The 15,873-nt window shown below is 42.7% G+C and overlaps 1 protein-coding gene across 5 annotated transcripts in view; it reads left to right on the top strand.

Moving 5' to 3' along the window:
- The window catches only part of STS (steroid sulfatase), a 203,809-nt gene that overhangs the window by 165,066 nt on the left and 22,870 nt on the right, over positions 1–15,873 (top strand). For all 5 annotated transcript variants that reach the window (XM_026451811.2, XM_023202537.3, XM_023202536.3 and 2 more), the window contains one exon: positions 10,092–10,251. In XM_026451811.2, the coding sequence (XP_026307596.1) occupies positions 10,092–10,251 (160 nt within the window). The remainder of the gene's footprint in view (positions 1–10,091; positions 10,252–15,873) is intronic.

Below are 15,873 nucleotides of genomic sequence, written 5' to 3'. Positions count from 1 at the left end.
TGGCCTCAAGTGATCCACCTGCCTTGGCCTCCCGAAGTGCTGGGATTGCAGGCATGAGCCGCCGCACCTGGACTCCTCCAAAATTTCTATGTTGAAGTCTTAACCCCTAGTAACTCAGAATATGATTGTACTTGGAGATAGTTTTTAAAGAGGAAATTAATGTTAAATGAAGTCATTTGGGTGAGCTGTAATACAATATGACTGGTAGCCTTATAAGAAGAGGGATTGGGACACAGACACGCAGAGGGAAGACCATGTGAAGACACGGGGATGAGAAGGTGGCCATCTACAAGCTAGGGAGAGAGGCCTCAAAAGAAATCAACCCTGCCAACACCTCAATCTCAGACTTTCAACCTCCTAAATTGTGAAAAAAATAAATGTCTGTTGTTTAAGCCACCCAATCTATGATATTTGGTTATGGGAGACTGCATTAGTCAGGGTTCTTGAGAAGGACAGAACTAATAGGAGAGATGTATATATATTCAAGGGAGTTTATTAAGAATTGACTCACACAATCACAAGGTGAATTCCCACAATAGGCCATCTGCAAGTCAAGGAGCCAGGAAGCCAGTCCAAGTTCCAAAACCTCAAAAGTAGGGAAGCTGATGATAGTGCAGCCTTCAGTCTGTGGTCGAAGGTCCGAGAGCCCCTGGCAAATCACTGGTGTAAGCCCAGGAATCCAAAAGCTGAAGAACTTGGAGTCTGATGTTCGAGGACAGGAAGCATCCAGTGTGGGAGAAAGATGAAGGCTGGAAGACTCAGCCAGTCTAGTACTTCCACGTTCTTCTGCCTGTTTTATTCTAGTCACGTGGGCAGCTGATTAGATGGTACCCACCCAGATTGAGGGTGGATCTGCCTCTCCCAGCCCACTGACTCAAATGTTAATCTCTTTTGGCAACACCTTCCCAGACACAGCCAGGAACAATACTTTACATCCTTCAATCCAGTCAAGTTGACACTCAATATTAACCATCCCAGGGTCAAATCCTAGCAAAGCAACCGTCAAGAGGGAGCAGCAGAACTTTCCAGAGAGCAGAGGATGAGGTGTTGACCAGGACATTTTCGTGGGACTCAGCTCAACCAAGGTGTGATGTTGGAAAGGTGGACCCCAGTCAGGACATGCTTAGCTTCACATTCCAGAGTAAGATTATTTTTTAGTTTTTCATTCTTGCGGACAATATTAAGTAGGAGTTCAATTAAGTGACAAGCAAAATGTTAGGAGACGTTGCTGTGACACTTCCCCCCGATACTGATGGATTTAATATTATGGAGTAAGGTCCAAGTTGGTGTGCTCACCCCACCCCCAAAAAATCAAAATTTAGTAAATTAGAACATGACTGGCCTAGGTGTAGCATGTGGGCCTAATGCAAACCAGCCCTTGATTTTCTAAATAAAGTTTTATGGAAACCCAATCATGCTCATTTGTGAATGTCTTATTCCTGGCTGCTTCTTAATTACAACAACAGAGCTGAGTAGTTGAGAAAGCCACCCAAAGAGCCTGAAATATTTACTATCTGGCTCTTTAGAGAAAAAGTTTGCCAACTCTTGACTCAGATTCCTTAGCAGTTGGATGTATTGCTTGAGAAGTCATTCTTAATCATTTGAGCTGTGTCAATTAATTTTAAGGATATTCTTCGATTCTTGACCTGTTGTTTAACAACTGATATCACCAGGTTCCTTATTTTTGCCCTCGTAATAGGTGGGTAATACATTGGTGGAACCTGAAAAATATTGTTATATTTCCCATCTGCAATTCATGGGTTCTAGTCTTTGGCATGAATAAATCAAGGAGAGTGTAAAATGTAGCATCTTGTGTGAGAAAACATTTTGCGTGAATTATCATCACACACTTCAATGGGGTTTGCCTCAATTCAGAGAATTAGTGTTATCTCGGATGGGAAGATTTGAGGAGAAAAATGAAAAACAGAATATTTCATAAAACTCTGCCCAGATCAAGCATAAGAATGACTAGCATATGCTCTTGCCATTAAAAGTGATTTGACCTGCTGTGTGGGAGCATTCAGAAGGACAAAAATAGAAGCCTGGTTTGCAAACAGCTGTTTCTAACAAGAGTCTTGGAGTAAATTGTAGAAGAATCCTTGCTATGCTTGCCTAGAGAGATTGAGTAACTCAGCCATCATCCTTCTGTGATGAGAACATCATCACAACATGCCATCAGAATGTTAAAAGTGTGAGTTGGACAATTACTCTACCAAATTTTAAACTTAGACTATGGCTTTTTCTCTGCTTATAAATTTTCAGAAAAAATAATTCATACTCCTTCACTTGTTTTGTTTTGTTTTTTTCTCTCCCCCGTATCCTATTCTCCAACTTTCCTAAGTTAATTTCTCCTTCAAAACCCAAGTCAAAATCTATTGGTACAGGGCAGGTTTGCCCAGGTAAAAGACATTTCTTTTGATTTTTGTTGGTACTTAATCAGAGTTATCTGTGGGCATATCTTTTGTTTGTTTGTTTGTTTGTTTGTTTGAGGCAGGGTTTCATTTTGTCACCCAAGCTAGAGTGCAGTGGCATGATCACAGCTCACTACGGCCTCAACCTCCTAGGCTTACTCAATCCTCCTGCCTCATCCTCCCATGTAGCTGGGTCTAGAGGCATGCACCACCATGCCTGGCTAGCTTTTTTATTTCTTATTTTTTGTAGAGACTGGGTCTCACTATGTTGCCCAGGTCTCAAACCCCGACCTCAAATGATCCTCCTACCTCAGTCTCCCAAAGTGTTGGGATTACAGGTGTGAGCCACTGTGCCTGGCCTGTGGATATATCTGAGCTGTCTTTTGAGACTTTTAATTTCTGTAGGGCAAGGTCCCTGTTCATTGTGTTCTCTCTGGGATTCTGTTGGCATACAATCACAGTTCTCAGTGGGTATTATCTGAGCTATCTTTTGAGGCTGTGAGTTTCTGTAGGACGTAATCTCCATGATATACCTTTGTGTCCCATTTGGGGATGTGAAAATCAGTAAAGCCTAGCATTTGGCAGGATAGGTTCTAGAACTATACCTAATACCATCAATTACTGGCTGTGTAACCTTTGCCAAAGTTTTCTTGGCTGTGAAATGGGTTACTTGCCTTGCAGAGTGATGGTGAGAATCAAGAGTTAATATTTAAGTCATGAGTTTCAATGGTTTGGGGGACATGTGAAACTCCATCATTAGTCCTGATCATAGCAAGTCATTGCTTATTAAATGTCTGCTGAATGAATGAAGCATCCCGTGTCCACCCTCTGAGTTCCTCTGAACTCTGCTCAATGATAATGTGAGCGGTGCCTGGGAGAGCAGATTTCGGTGCTTTTTCAGCCTGACAGACACATTTGGCGCATCTCATTTTCAACGCAATATCACAGGAGGAAGGAGATTGAAAGCTACACCATCTGACAAGCAAGGGCACTTGCTCATCAACACATGCCTGCAAATGTGTGAGCATGCTTCCTCCAACATGTTTTTCCATAGGCAGTGTGTGCTCGGATGTGTTCATCATCTGTTAAAAAAATTTGAAAACATTTTTTTGCCATGACTGTTGTAAAAACTCTCCCTTTATAGCTTTAGAAAATTGCACAAGATTATGTTTGTGGATACATTTCTTTAGGACCTGAATATAGACTCAGAACTATTAATACAAGATGGGAATCTCGTGATGTTCCACATAGGGGGTTCAGAGCTTCCAACAGAGCGTTTCTCGAGTGTGACAATTTGTGAACACTAGCTGCAGACGAAACCATGCCTGGTACTACCATTCAGGTGGTCAGTAGGTGGCTAGATCTAGGGGCTACAGGCACATAGTCCCATGCCTGCAATAGAGGTGCTCTGCGCATCTTACCTGAGCAGAGGGAAGCCACTTCTTTGCACCCAGACAGAAGTGTTGCCACCAGGTGGCCATTTGTGGCTTGGAGCTCCTTTGGGGATCTGGAATCTCTGGCAGGCTGTGATATTTCCAGGGCCTCTGCAGGAGATTTGTTTTATTTTGTTTTGTTTTCAACGTGGTTATACATCAAGCCATGTTCTTATAAGATGTCTCTTCCATCACCTGGAGTTCTGGGATATTCGCAAATTCCTCAGAGGGGAATAGATCACTGGCACTTGGGTTGTAAAATACACAGACCTTGGATGTGCCTGTGGGTTTTTGTGAAACTGTGTGCTTGGTTTTCTGTTTTTTAAGACATGTTGTCTCTCTGTCACCCAGGCTGGAGTGCAGGGGCACAATCATAGCTCACTGCAGCCTCCAACTCCCAGGTTCAAGCAGTCCCCCCGACTCAGCCTCCTGAGTAGCTGGGACTACAGGTGTGTGCCACCACACCTGGCTAATTTTTTTAATTAATTTTTTGTTTTGTTTTGTTTTGTTTTGTAGAGATGGCATCTCACCACGGTGCCGAGACTGGTCTAGAACTCCTGGTCTCAAGCAACCCACCTGCCTAGGCCTCTCAAAGTGCTGGAGTTACAGGCATGAGCCACTGCACCCAGCCTCTTTCTGCTGTTTAAGGGCCGTGTTTTTCAGCCACTCTCTCACATGGCTCTATAGCCAGATGCATCCCTTGGCTTCCCCTGGTGAGCCCTAGTAAACCATCCTCAGACATTGCCTTTCACCTTAAAGATGATGCACAGATCAACTCCTGGGAGGGTACGAAATTTGCTCGGTGCCTCAATCCTTAATTCTACTGTTCAGATGTATCTTTCTGAGTTTCGACATAGGCTGTAGAAACTAAATGTGGTTTACAAATATGGTGTGATCCTCTTCTCTCAGGACATAGACAACTCGGCACCAGTGCTCTTGCTGCAAAGATAAAGTGATATCCGAGAACTGCTTAAATTCACAGACTTTGGAGTCAGCCAGACAAACCTGGATTTGCATCTGTAACTCTACTGCTTACTAAATAAGTGGCCGTCAGCACATAACTGAAGTTCTCTCAGCCTCAGATTGTACAACTATTTTATATATATATATAAAATATGAAAATGTTATGAATGAGTTTAGACTGATGGAGAATTACAAAGGTAGTACAGAGGTCTATTTTTCACCCAGCTATCTGCAGTCTTACCATCCTACACAGCTATGGTGTCTTTGTCAAAATTAACCTTCTCATGTTACCAGCTTTCCCATTAATGCCCTTTCTCTGTTTCAGAATCCAATACACAATGCCACGTTGCATCTAGAAGATTAATTTTGAGACGGTGCTTTTTCCTGATTTTAATAGTTTGGTTTTTGTTCCCATTTATTTATGCTGTTTTATTTAAAACAAGGGGGCAATATTTGTATATCTAAACCATTCATGAAACCAGCCCTTTGTTGTTCTATAACAATCACTTATTTTGTTGTTGTTAAATTTAAAGTGAAGATGGTGTGAGTTTGATCGAGTAGCAGGATAAGCAGGTGAAAATTTTATGAGTTTGATGGAACAGAAGGAAAACTAGACTGTAATTCACGCATTGAGATTCCTCCCAAAGCTCCGCTTTCAACTGCTTGAATGAACTACGGCAAAGTAGTTAAACTTCCCATTTGTTGGCTGTGATCTCTGTGAAGCAGGAATCACAGTATCTGTCAGAGAATTACCTTCAAGTGATGTTGAAAAGATAAAATAAGGGGAAGAGTTTTAACTTTCTTAGGAGGCCATCACAGAAACTACAAAGTATGATGTGAACTTCCATAGGAATCTCCCCTAAGTGACTGTGCATGTAGAATGTCTGAATGTCTGCAAAGGTCAGAGCCTGCTGAGGAGAGGAATTCAGTCTACAGTCTTCAGCTGTAAGAAATGAGCTTTTAACTATTCACAATAGCAAAGGCATGGAGTCAACTGAAATGCCCATCAACAGTGGACTGGATAAAGACAATCTGGTACCTACACACCATGGAATACTATGCAGCCATAAAAAAGAATGAGATCCTGTCCTTTGCAGCAACATAGATGGAGCTGAAGGCCATTATCCTAAAAGAATTAATGCAGGGACCAAAAACCAAATTCTGCATGTTCTCACTTACAAGTGGGAGCTAAACATTGAGTACACATGGGCACACAGAAGGAAACAACAGACACTGGGGCCTACTTGAGAGTGGAGGGTGGGAGAGGGAGAGGACTGAGAAACTACTTATCAGGTACTATGCTGATTACCTGGGTAATGAAATAATCTGCACACCAGATTCCCAAGACATGCAGATTACCTATATGACAAACCTGCATATGTACCCCTGAACCTAAAATAAATAAAAATAAATACATAAACAAATACATAGATAAATAATGTGACATCTGAAAAACACACTAGAGCAGAATGCAATAAAAGGAGGCGTTCCTGTAAAGGTTAAAAAAAAAAAAAGAGAGAGATGAGCTTTTAACAATGGAGATTTGCTTCAGGACCCCGAAACCTCTGTCTCTAGTAATTGCTTCCTGAGTGGCATTTATTTCCAGTGTGACTCACACATGATATTCCTGAGAGGAATAAGCATTTTTTCATTGGCTTCATTCTCACTTAACTATTTAATGCTTCACACCAATTGTTTAAAACAGCCTCTTTTTTGAGTAGCTGCACTTCAACTCCACTCCCTTTGTCCCCAGCCTAACTTCCTGATGGCTACTTCAGTACCACTTAGCTCTATGCTGCCTTTGTCATAAAGGGTGAGGAAGCAGTGTTTATTCCCCCAGCCATGGGTCACCTGCCCAGCTGGAGTGACTTCAGGCCTGTCCTGTCTAAGCCCTATACTGAAGCGCTTGGTCTCCATCCCTCAACGGGAGGTGTTGGTCATATAGGGGCCACAGGAAAACTGCCCCTTTGCCCTCTGAAGGTTTGCTAAAAATCTGCTGACAAAGGCAACTGAGAAAAGGCACACAAATTTATTAACACGCATGGAGCCTCACAAAATAGATCTCAAAGAAATGGCTAGAGGGTTGATGCTTTTATACCGTCTTGAGGTTACAGAAAGAATGGGGCCTTGCCTTGTGGCCACACAGGGTAGGAGAGGGGAGAAGAGGACGCCTGGCTAGCAGAGGTGGTCTTGCTATGCAGATAAAACCTCCTGTGTAGCAATCCTCAGAGAGAAGAGATGGTGAATGTTTCTTGCAGACCTTTAAAGGTGTGAGTCTCTCAGTTCATCCTTCCTAGACCAGACAAGGGAGGCCTTCAGAGAAAGCCTGGCTGCCTCAATGCAGATTTTCTCTCTCTCCTTTTTTTTTTTTTCTGAGACAGATTCTCACTCTGTCACCCAGGCTGGAGTGCAGTGGCGAGATCTTGGCTCACTGCAACCTCCACCTCCCGGGTTCAAGCAATTCTCATGCCTCATCCTCCCAAGTAGCTGGGATTACAGGTGCCCGCCACCACGCCTGGCTAATTTTTGTATTTTTAGTAGAGATATGCTTTCACCATGTTGGCCAGGCTGGTCTTGAACTCCTGACCTCAGGTGATCCACCCGTCTCAGCCTCCTAAAGTGCTGGGATGACAGGTGTGAGCCACCACGCCCAACCAGATTTTCTCTACAGATTAAAATCTCCCCCACAAAAGACAGTTTTGCAGGGCTGCTTCTGTTTGCAGACCCTCTGGACATCCATCTCAAAATATGTCAAAGAAGAGTATTTTGGGGTGAAATGTTTTGGTTCCTTCAGTGACCATCTTCTGAGATTATCTGCTGATATTCTGATCCACTCTGAACTTAGTCTTTCTGCCTCTGCCAGTACCCTTTCAATGCTGTATTTAATTATATTCTAATTGCCTCATAGGCACAAAGCCTGTTTCCTCAACTCTCCTGGTAAGAGCCATCCTGGTAATAAAATAACAACAATGATGATAATAGCCATTTTTTGTGCCCTTCCTCTCTCTTGCAGGCACTGAGCTTGGCAGTTGGGATAATCATTCCATATAATACTCATGTGGAAACATTGTGGGAATATGAGACCCAGATAGCTGAAGCTATTTTCTCAAATGCAAAGGGCTGGTGTTATCTGTTTCCTATGTCTGCTGTAATCATTAACCACAAATTTAGTAGTTCAAAACAACATGATTTTTTTTTTAATTTTAGATTCAGCGGGTACGTGTGCAGGTGTGTTACATGGGTATATTGCATTATGCTGAGGTTTGGGGTTCTAATGATCCTGTCATCCAAGTAGTGAACATAGTATCTGATAGTTTTGCACTCCTTGGCCTCCTCCCTCTCTCCCGCCAGTAGATCCCAGTGTCTATTGTTGCCATCTTTATGTTTATGAGTAACGAATGTTTAGCTCCCACTTACAAGTAAGAACATGCAGTGTTTGGTTTTCTGTTCCTGCATTAATTCACTTAGGATAATGGCCTCTAGCTATACCATGTTGCTACAAAGGACAATATTTTGTTCTTTTTTTATGGCTGTGTAGTATTCCATGATGTATATGTGCCACATTTTCTTTATCCAATCCCTGTTGATGGACACCTGGATTAATTCCACATCTACTATTGTGAATAGTGCAGCAATGAACATACAGGTACAGGTATCTTTTTGGTAGAATGATTTATTTTCCTTTGGGAATAACCATGAATTAAATGGGTCCTCAAGGTGTTGGCGGGGCTGTTTCTTGCTGAAGGCTCTAGGGGAGAATCTTATTCCTTGCCTTATCCAACTTCTAGCGCCTGCCTGCATTCCTGGGCTTGGGGTACCCTTCTCTGCCTTCAAAGTCAGCAGCGTAGCATATACCAGCCTCTCTCTGTGGTTATACCCCTCCACTTCTCTGATTCCCTCTTTCCCTTGAAAGGACCCTGTCTACAAAAAGAGTCAGACTCTGTAAAATGTTTGAAGAGATTTATTCTGAGCCAAGTAGACACAGCCCCAGGAGATCCTGAGAACATGTACCCAAGCTGTTCTGGCTACAGCTTGATTTATACATTTTAGGGAGACATAAGGCATCAGTCAATACATGTAAGATGTACATTGTTCAGTCTGGAGTCAGAGTGGGGGGGGGGGGGGGGTGAGGAGGCTTCAGGTCATAGATGGACTCAAAGAATTTCTGATTGGCAGTTGGTTGAAAGAGTTGATTTAAAGACCTGCAGTCGATAGAAGGGAGTGTCTGGGTTAAAATAAGGGGGTTGTGGAGGTCAAGGTTCTTATGATGCAGATGAAGCCTCCAGGTAGCAGGCTTTAGAGAGAATACATTGTACGGGTTTCTTATCAGACTTTAAAAGATACCAGACTCTTGGTCAGTTCAGTTCTCTCCCAGATCAGGGAAAAGACCCTGAAAGAGAAGGGGATTGTCTTGTAGGTTGTCCTCACAAGAGACAACTGTGTGGGGTTATTTTGAAATGTCAAAGAAATATATTTTGGGGTAAACTACTTCAATTTCTATCAGGGCCTGCTGTCTGTAGTGTTGGTATCTTATTGCTACAAAGAGTCTGTTTTGTCCGTCTTAAGGTCTCTGTTTTAATGTTAATGCTGGTCAGTTGTACCTGAATTCCAAAGGAAGGAGGGCAAAATGAGGCATGTTCAATCCCCTCTTTCCATCATGGCCTGAGCTAGTGTTTCAGGTTAAACCTTTGGAATGCCCTTTGCTGAGAGGAGGGGTCCCTTCTGTTAGTCGAGGTGCTTAGGATTTTATTTTTTGTTTACAACCCTATGATTACATTGGATCCACTCAGACAATGCAGGGTAATCTCCTCATCTCAAAATCCTTAGTCACATGTTTAGAGTCCCTTTTGCCATATAAGGCAAAATACCCATTTCCCCAGGCTCCAGGCTCCAGAAATTTTGATGCAGACACTTGGGGGCACCATTATTTTGCCTACCACAGCTGGTGTAAAGTAGAAATGGAACTTGAATTCCCTGACTCCAGAGTCATTGATTTGAATCTTTGGTGACTCAAATCTTTGTTGCGTTGAGTCCCTCTGATTACAAAGTTTTTGTTCAAGATGCCATACAGTGCTGACCATGTCACGCATGGTGGTGACTGTGTCATATATATTCCTTTTTTCAATACAACATATACTATATTGCTCATGGAATACTCATGGATGGAATCTATGTAATTAGAGCAGTTGGTTATTCTACACTGAGCACGAAAGAGTCCGTTGAAGTGAGCATTGAAAGCGTTGAAATCTCCCTGTTGCCTCTTACTTCTTTTTTGATCTTTTAGGAGGAAAAGCAAACAACTGGGAAGGAGGTATCCGGGTTCCAGGCATCCTTCGTTGGCCCAGGGTGATACAGGCTGGCCAGAAGATTGATGAGCCCACTAGCAACATGGACATATTTCCTACAGTAGCCAAGCTGGCTGGAGCACCCTTGCCTGAGGACAGGTACTCTGATGCCAGGGTGGTTGGTATTGTCAAGCTCTGATTTCACAGCCCAATATGCTCCGGTTTGCCTGCATAATAGTGTGGGGACCAAGGCCTTTGGCCCCCCGGAGTTTTCCTGAAAATCACAGGTTTGAGGCAGGTCAATTAGTAGGATAAAAGGCATATAAATTTACTTAGCATGTACACAGGAGGCTTCCAAAGGAAGACCCAAAGATACAGGGGAAATTGTTCATTTTTATGCTGTGGTTCAACAAAGTACGAGCAGTGTGTAGAAGTAGAATTGGAGGGAAAAGTCTGACCTCATGCTAACGGACTAAGTGGGGAAACCCAGCCAGGCCTGTCTATCTAGATGCTTCTTGGCCTCTCTGAGCAGTGTTCCTTCCTTCTGGGCATGGGACAGGGCCCTCTCTGGAACAGGGGTCTTATGACCTACAGTCAAACAAGGTAGGTCAGAGGATTTATTTATGGGCAGTTTTTACACAGAAAGGCAGGGGGAAAGTTGGAGTCATACTTTTAGGTTTGATGATGGTTTTGGGGATCAGGGGTTTTGGTTCTTATGGGGAAGAGGGATTTTAGTTTTTCTGGCACCTTGAGGTAGAGTGGGACTGAGAGCCAGGAGGGCAGGAGAAGGTCAGAGGAAAACTTCTGCCCTGAGGCTGCTGCTGAGGCCCTCTGTTTGGAGTGTCACACTGCCTCCAGCTGGACTTGTTATCTCTGTCCAGTCTGGGGCTTTACTGGTGGGTTTGCCAATGTAAAAACCCCTCTGCCAATCTCTTTATCCAGAGGGACATAAACTCAGAGGCACTGAAGGTTTTTAGTGACCAGGAAGGTGGATAGGTGGTGTTTAATTCAGCCTTGGTCTTTCAACGTTGTGCTGATGCTGTTGTTCTCGTCTGTTCTCCCCTCCATTGCTTGCCATTGTGCAGCTGGGCCACAACCTCTTTGACCTCCGACATTGGGATCCCACACCTTTTCCTTTGTCCACACTCAGCAGCCCTTTGCTGTAACAGTGAGAAATGCAGCCGGTTCCCCAGCTAACGCCCCGTTTCCCAGCACGTCTTCACCGAGAAGTTCTAAATGAAATGTCTTTCTCTTAAATTTAAATACGACTTCATATGACATTGCCAGTGGTTTCTTCCTAAGTGTTATTACCAATCTGAAGAGTTTTAAGTGAAGCACACTGATTAATTGTTTTCATTAGTTTGGTGACAGACCAGGCTAATGTCACGCAGGCGGCTGCAAATCTTGTTTAAATTCAGCTGCAATGAGAAGGAAGAGGAAAGGCAAAAGGAAAGACAAAAACAACCGCACTGCCAAAGCAAGTCCAGAGATAGGTTTCCTCCCCCTCCCGCTGTATTCGACCTTGTTTCCTTACTGGTTTCAACTCTGCTTTAGATACACACCCTTCCTCAACACACACAGACACACACCAGTGAGAAATGCAGCTTTGACAGTTCAGCTATTCTCAAACTTTGAGGTCTCGAAACCCCTTTTCATTTCTTCTGTGATTGAGGACCCCAATGGTCTTTTGGTTATGTGGGTTGTGTCAAGAGATGCTTATTATATTAGTAATAAAAAATGAAATTTTTTAAGACACCAAAGTACTCCAAGCTCACATTCCATTGGCTAATACATCGATGATGTCATCATTCACCCTGTGGCCACTAGGAATGTTCACTGTACACTCCTAAAAGAGTGATAGTGAGAAAGACAAAGAGTGCCTTCCTGTTGTAAAAATAACATTGGCCTCACAGACCTCCTGAAAGGGTCCCAGAGACTCTCTGGATCACGCTTTGAGACTAGCGGGTGCTATGGCTAAGAGTGGAGATTCTAGACCTGCACTGGTTGAATCCATATTCTTCTTTTTCTTTTTCTTTTTTTTTTTTTTGAGATGGGGGTTTCACTCTGTCATCCAGGCTGGAGTGCAGTGGCACCATCTCAGCTCACTGCACCCTGCTACTCCCAAGCTCAAGCGATCCTCCCACCCCAGCCTCCTGAGTAGTTGGGACCACAAGCATGCGCCACCATGCCCAGTTAAGTTTTTGTATTTTTGGTAGAGATGGGGTTTCACCATGTTGCCAAAGCTGGTCTTGAACTCTTGAGCTCAAGAAATCCTCCTGTGTCAACCTCCCAAAGTGCTGTTATTACAGGCTTGAGCCACTCAGCTTGAGTCTGAGGCCAATAGGGGAATTGTAAGATCCCCTACTCCAGTCAAACTATTCTTTTTTTCCACTCTAGTGATGGAAAACATGGCAGCAGTGTCTTACAGAAAGTTTTTCCTGTATAAAGCCAAAAATCCCATTCTCTATTTGACCTCCTCATTGGCTGTAGTTCTTACCTTTGGAATAAAGCTTAATACTTCCTCAAGTAGCTAGAACAGAGTGTTCAGTCAATCTCCTTTATTAAATTTGTCTCTCATGACCCATAATGTTAAAACCATCACTGCTCTTCACTTTCATAATATCTTGGAATGGTTTTCTACCCAGTGGGGGAAAAGCAAGGTGAGGAAAAAGTTCAGAGGCAAAGAGGAAGATTCATAAAGGGAAATCTTACTGCTTCTACCTTCTAGCCACTCTAGTCTGAGGCTGATGGAGGTCAATCTGTGTTTCTTATATGTGCTCAATGAAGAAGGTAACAGCGTCCCTCTTAGAAGACCCAAGTATTTTGTGTGTGGGTTTGTGTCATCAATAGAACCAACTCTCAGTATTGAAGATTCCCCTCTGTTTCTGATTCCTTTCATGGACCTTGGAGGTGCTTGTTGACCTCATTGGTTTTTGTTTTGTTTTGTTTTGTTTTTTTGAGACAGAGTCTTGCTCATTTGCCCAGGCTGGAGTGCAGTGGTGCAATCTCGGCTCACTGCAACCTCCACCTCCACCTCCCAGGCTCAAGCGATTCTCCTGCCTTAGCCTCTGGAGTAGCTGGGACAACAAGCATGCACCACCATGCTTAGCTAATTTTTTACATTGTTAATAGAGAGGGGGTTTCACTATGTTGGCCAGGCTGATCTCAAACTCCTGACCTCAGGTGATCCACCTGCCTCAGCCTCTTAAAGTGCTGGGACAACAGGTGCGCACCACCACGCCCAGCTAATTTTTGTATTTTTAGTAGAGACAGGGTCTTACCATGTTGGCCAGGCTGGTCTTGAACTTCTGACCTCGGGTAGTCCACCCACCTCGGCCTCCCAGAGTGCTGGGATTACAGGCATAAGCCACGGTGCCTGGCCAGTTGACCTGGTTTTAAACCACATATGTTGCTTCTGTGTTGAGGTCCTAGCTTCTGGTACTAGTCCAGCTGTAAAATGCCTTCATCATCCTAGAGACAGCACAGGTTAGAAAACAGAAATGTGCTTCCAAGTGCCTCATGGGAATAGAATTATCACACAGTACCTTATTTAAAGCATATTGCCAACCAGGTCCAGTAATATTGTTATGTATTTGTCCAGAAGACTTTGAATATCTAAAGTAGTGTTTTCCCCCAGGGGTCACTTATCAATGCCTGGAGACATTTTTTATTGTCTTGGCTCAGGGTGCTACTGGCTCAGATGTGCCATCAAGCATCCTGCAATGCACAGCACAGACCCCTACTATGATGAATTATCTTAGCCATTATGTCAGTAGTGCTGACGTTGAGAAATCCTACCCTGAAATTTATTATTGCTCTTTTATGGAAAATGTTGTTATAATGGAAAATCCCATCAAAACTTTTCAATAAAAGCATCTAGACAATACCCTCACATCTATATCCATCTATAAATGTGATACACAGATGTCTGCCTTTTAGAAAATAGCCTTAACTCCTTCCTGCTCAGAGTGGTGCAAATAAGCTTTCTCATCTTCCTGCTAGAGAGATACTAAATTTGCACTTCTCAGGAGAAGAAACTCATTCGGAAGGTTGGACCCAAGCTGTTTGATGGCCACTTAACAAAGTGTCTTTGCTTCTTTCTGCATTTTGTCTGAAGAAGATAATTTCTGTTCAGCAGACCTCTGTTCTTCAAGCACTGTCCTGTAATTCTCAGGAAGCATTTTGGATCTAGTGGGAGTCCTTCCTGGCCAATCAAAACATGGTGGCACATCAGAAGCCCTTGGATCCAAGGTTTCTACTCAAGCCAAAAGAAAGGTAGTCCGGAGGAACACAGGAAAGATTTTTGTTGTTGTTATTGTTTTGTTTTTGTTTTGCAGCATCTTAACACTGCAGTGAGAATAGTTCTCTAATTCAACCCTATGATGTGCTCACGTGAGGTTTCTCTCTGGCAGTGAATTTTTCTTTCATATGCATGTTAGTGATTCATTTTCATTCAGTGGCATGACTTATCAGAAGAACTTTCAGTGTCCATCACCCTGAGCATATTCAGAAAAATTATTTCCCTCCAGGTCTCCAAATAAGCTGATTTTGGAAATAAATGGAGGACAACCTTTTGTGTTACAAAAGGCAGCAACAGGGGCTTGCAAAAAAGAAGAATCTAATACCTAAGTGTTTTAATTCATTAACGTGAAAATTGTTTCTTTGGGTCTCATCTTTGCAAGCAAATACAATATTGCCATAGTATGAGTATGACCATGCCCCTTCCTAACATGGTATTAACATCAGTAATAGAGAATGGCAACAAGCCATAGTTGGTTACACCTTTTGGAAAACTCAACATTTTAACCATAGACCCTTCAGCTGGGACGCAAGGAAACAGAGTGCTGGCAACCTCAAGAATCAAATTTTAAAGGTGAAATATTTAGAGCTTCTGGTCCATAATTAAAATAAAAATTGACTTCATTTTTTAAAGTTTCAAAAACAAATTAATGCTTTAATGCTCAACACACTTTTGTCTAATGGAGACAAGGAATGGATTTAGCTGACTTCTCCCAGTAACTTTTTCCGACTTATAGCCGAGCCACTAGAGAAGACCTTTTCAATAGAGTGTAACAGATGAAAAAGTCAGTGAGCTATATCAGGTTCACATCAGTTTTGCAAAATTAAAGGTGACTCTCTTCATGGGAAGAATCCCAAGTTTGTGTGTGTAACCACTTATACTGATCTTGCTTTCTGTTCAACTATGGCAGAGGGTTTAATGTTTACAAATGGAAACATATTTTTCTAAATTGTGAAAATAACTTTCTGAATACTTAAGATTCCCTTTAGTTTATTACAGATATATGTACTTTCTCCTAAAAATGTTTCCTTAACTATGGTTGTCTACATTGAAATCGTTGTCATTTGTATATCAAATAAGCTGCTCACCAACATTGTGCCCCAAATAAGCTTCTCTATTAGTATCTAAGACCTTACCTTCTGTATCACCCCAAACCTTTTCTTTCTCTTATGATCCTTCAGTCCTTCCAGAGTTGGCTAGGCAATGGGCGGGTGGGAAGGACATTCCATGTGGAGAGACGAGGATGTTGAAAGCCTCAGAGTTGAGAGAGAATGGAGGAATGACGTCAATAGGGTTCAGGGAAGGTTTCCAGAACATGCCCTTTTTAATATGTAAAAATTGTCTGTATGGTATTTAACTTGACCTGAAATTTTGACGCAAGGATGCCTTGCTAACCACCTGTTAATAGCGCTCCCATCATTGTCAGTCAGGAACTCAAGGAGAATAGCTTCACCTTCCAAATTAAAAACACTCCCAAACAC

Source organism: Piliocolobus tephrosceles, chromosome Y (assembly GCF_002776525.5).
Source record: "Piliocolobus tephrosceles isolate RC106 chromosome Y, ASM277652v3, whole genome shotgun sequence".
Classification (NCBI taxonomy): domain Eukaryota; kingdom Metazoa; phylum Chordata; class Mammalia; order Primates; family Cercopithecidae; genus Piliocolobus; species Piliocolobus tephrosceles.
This window is presented reverse-complemented; position numbering and strand designations above follow the sequence as displayed.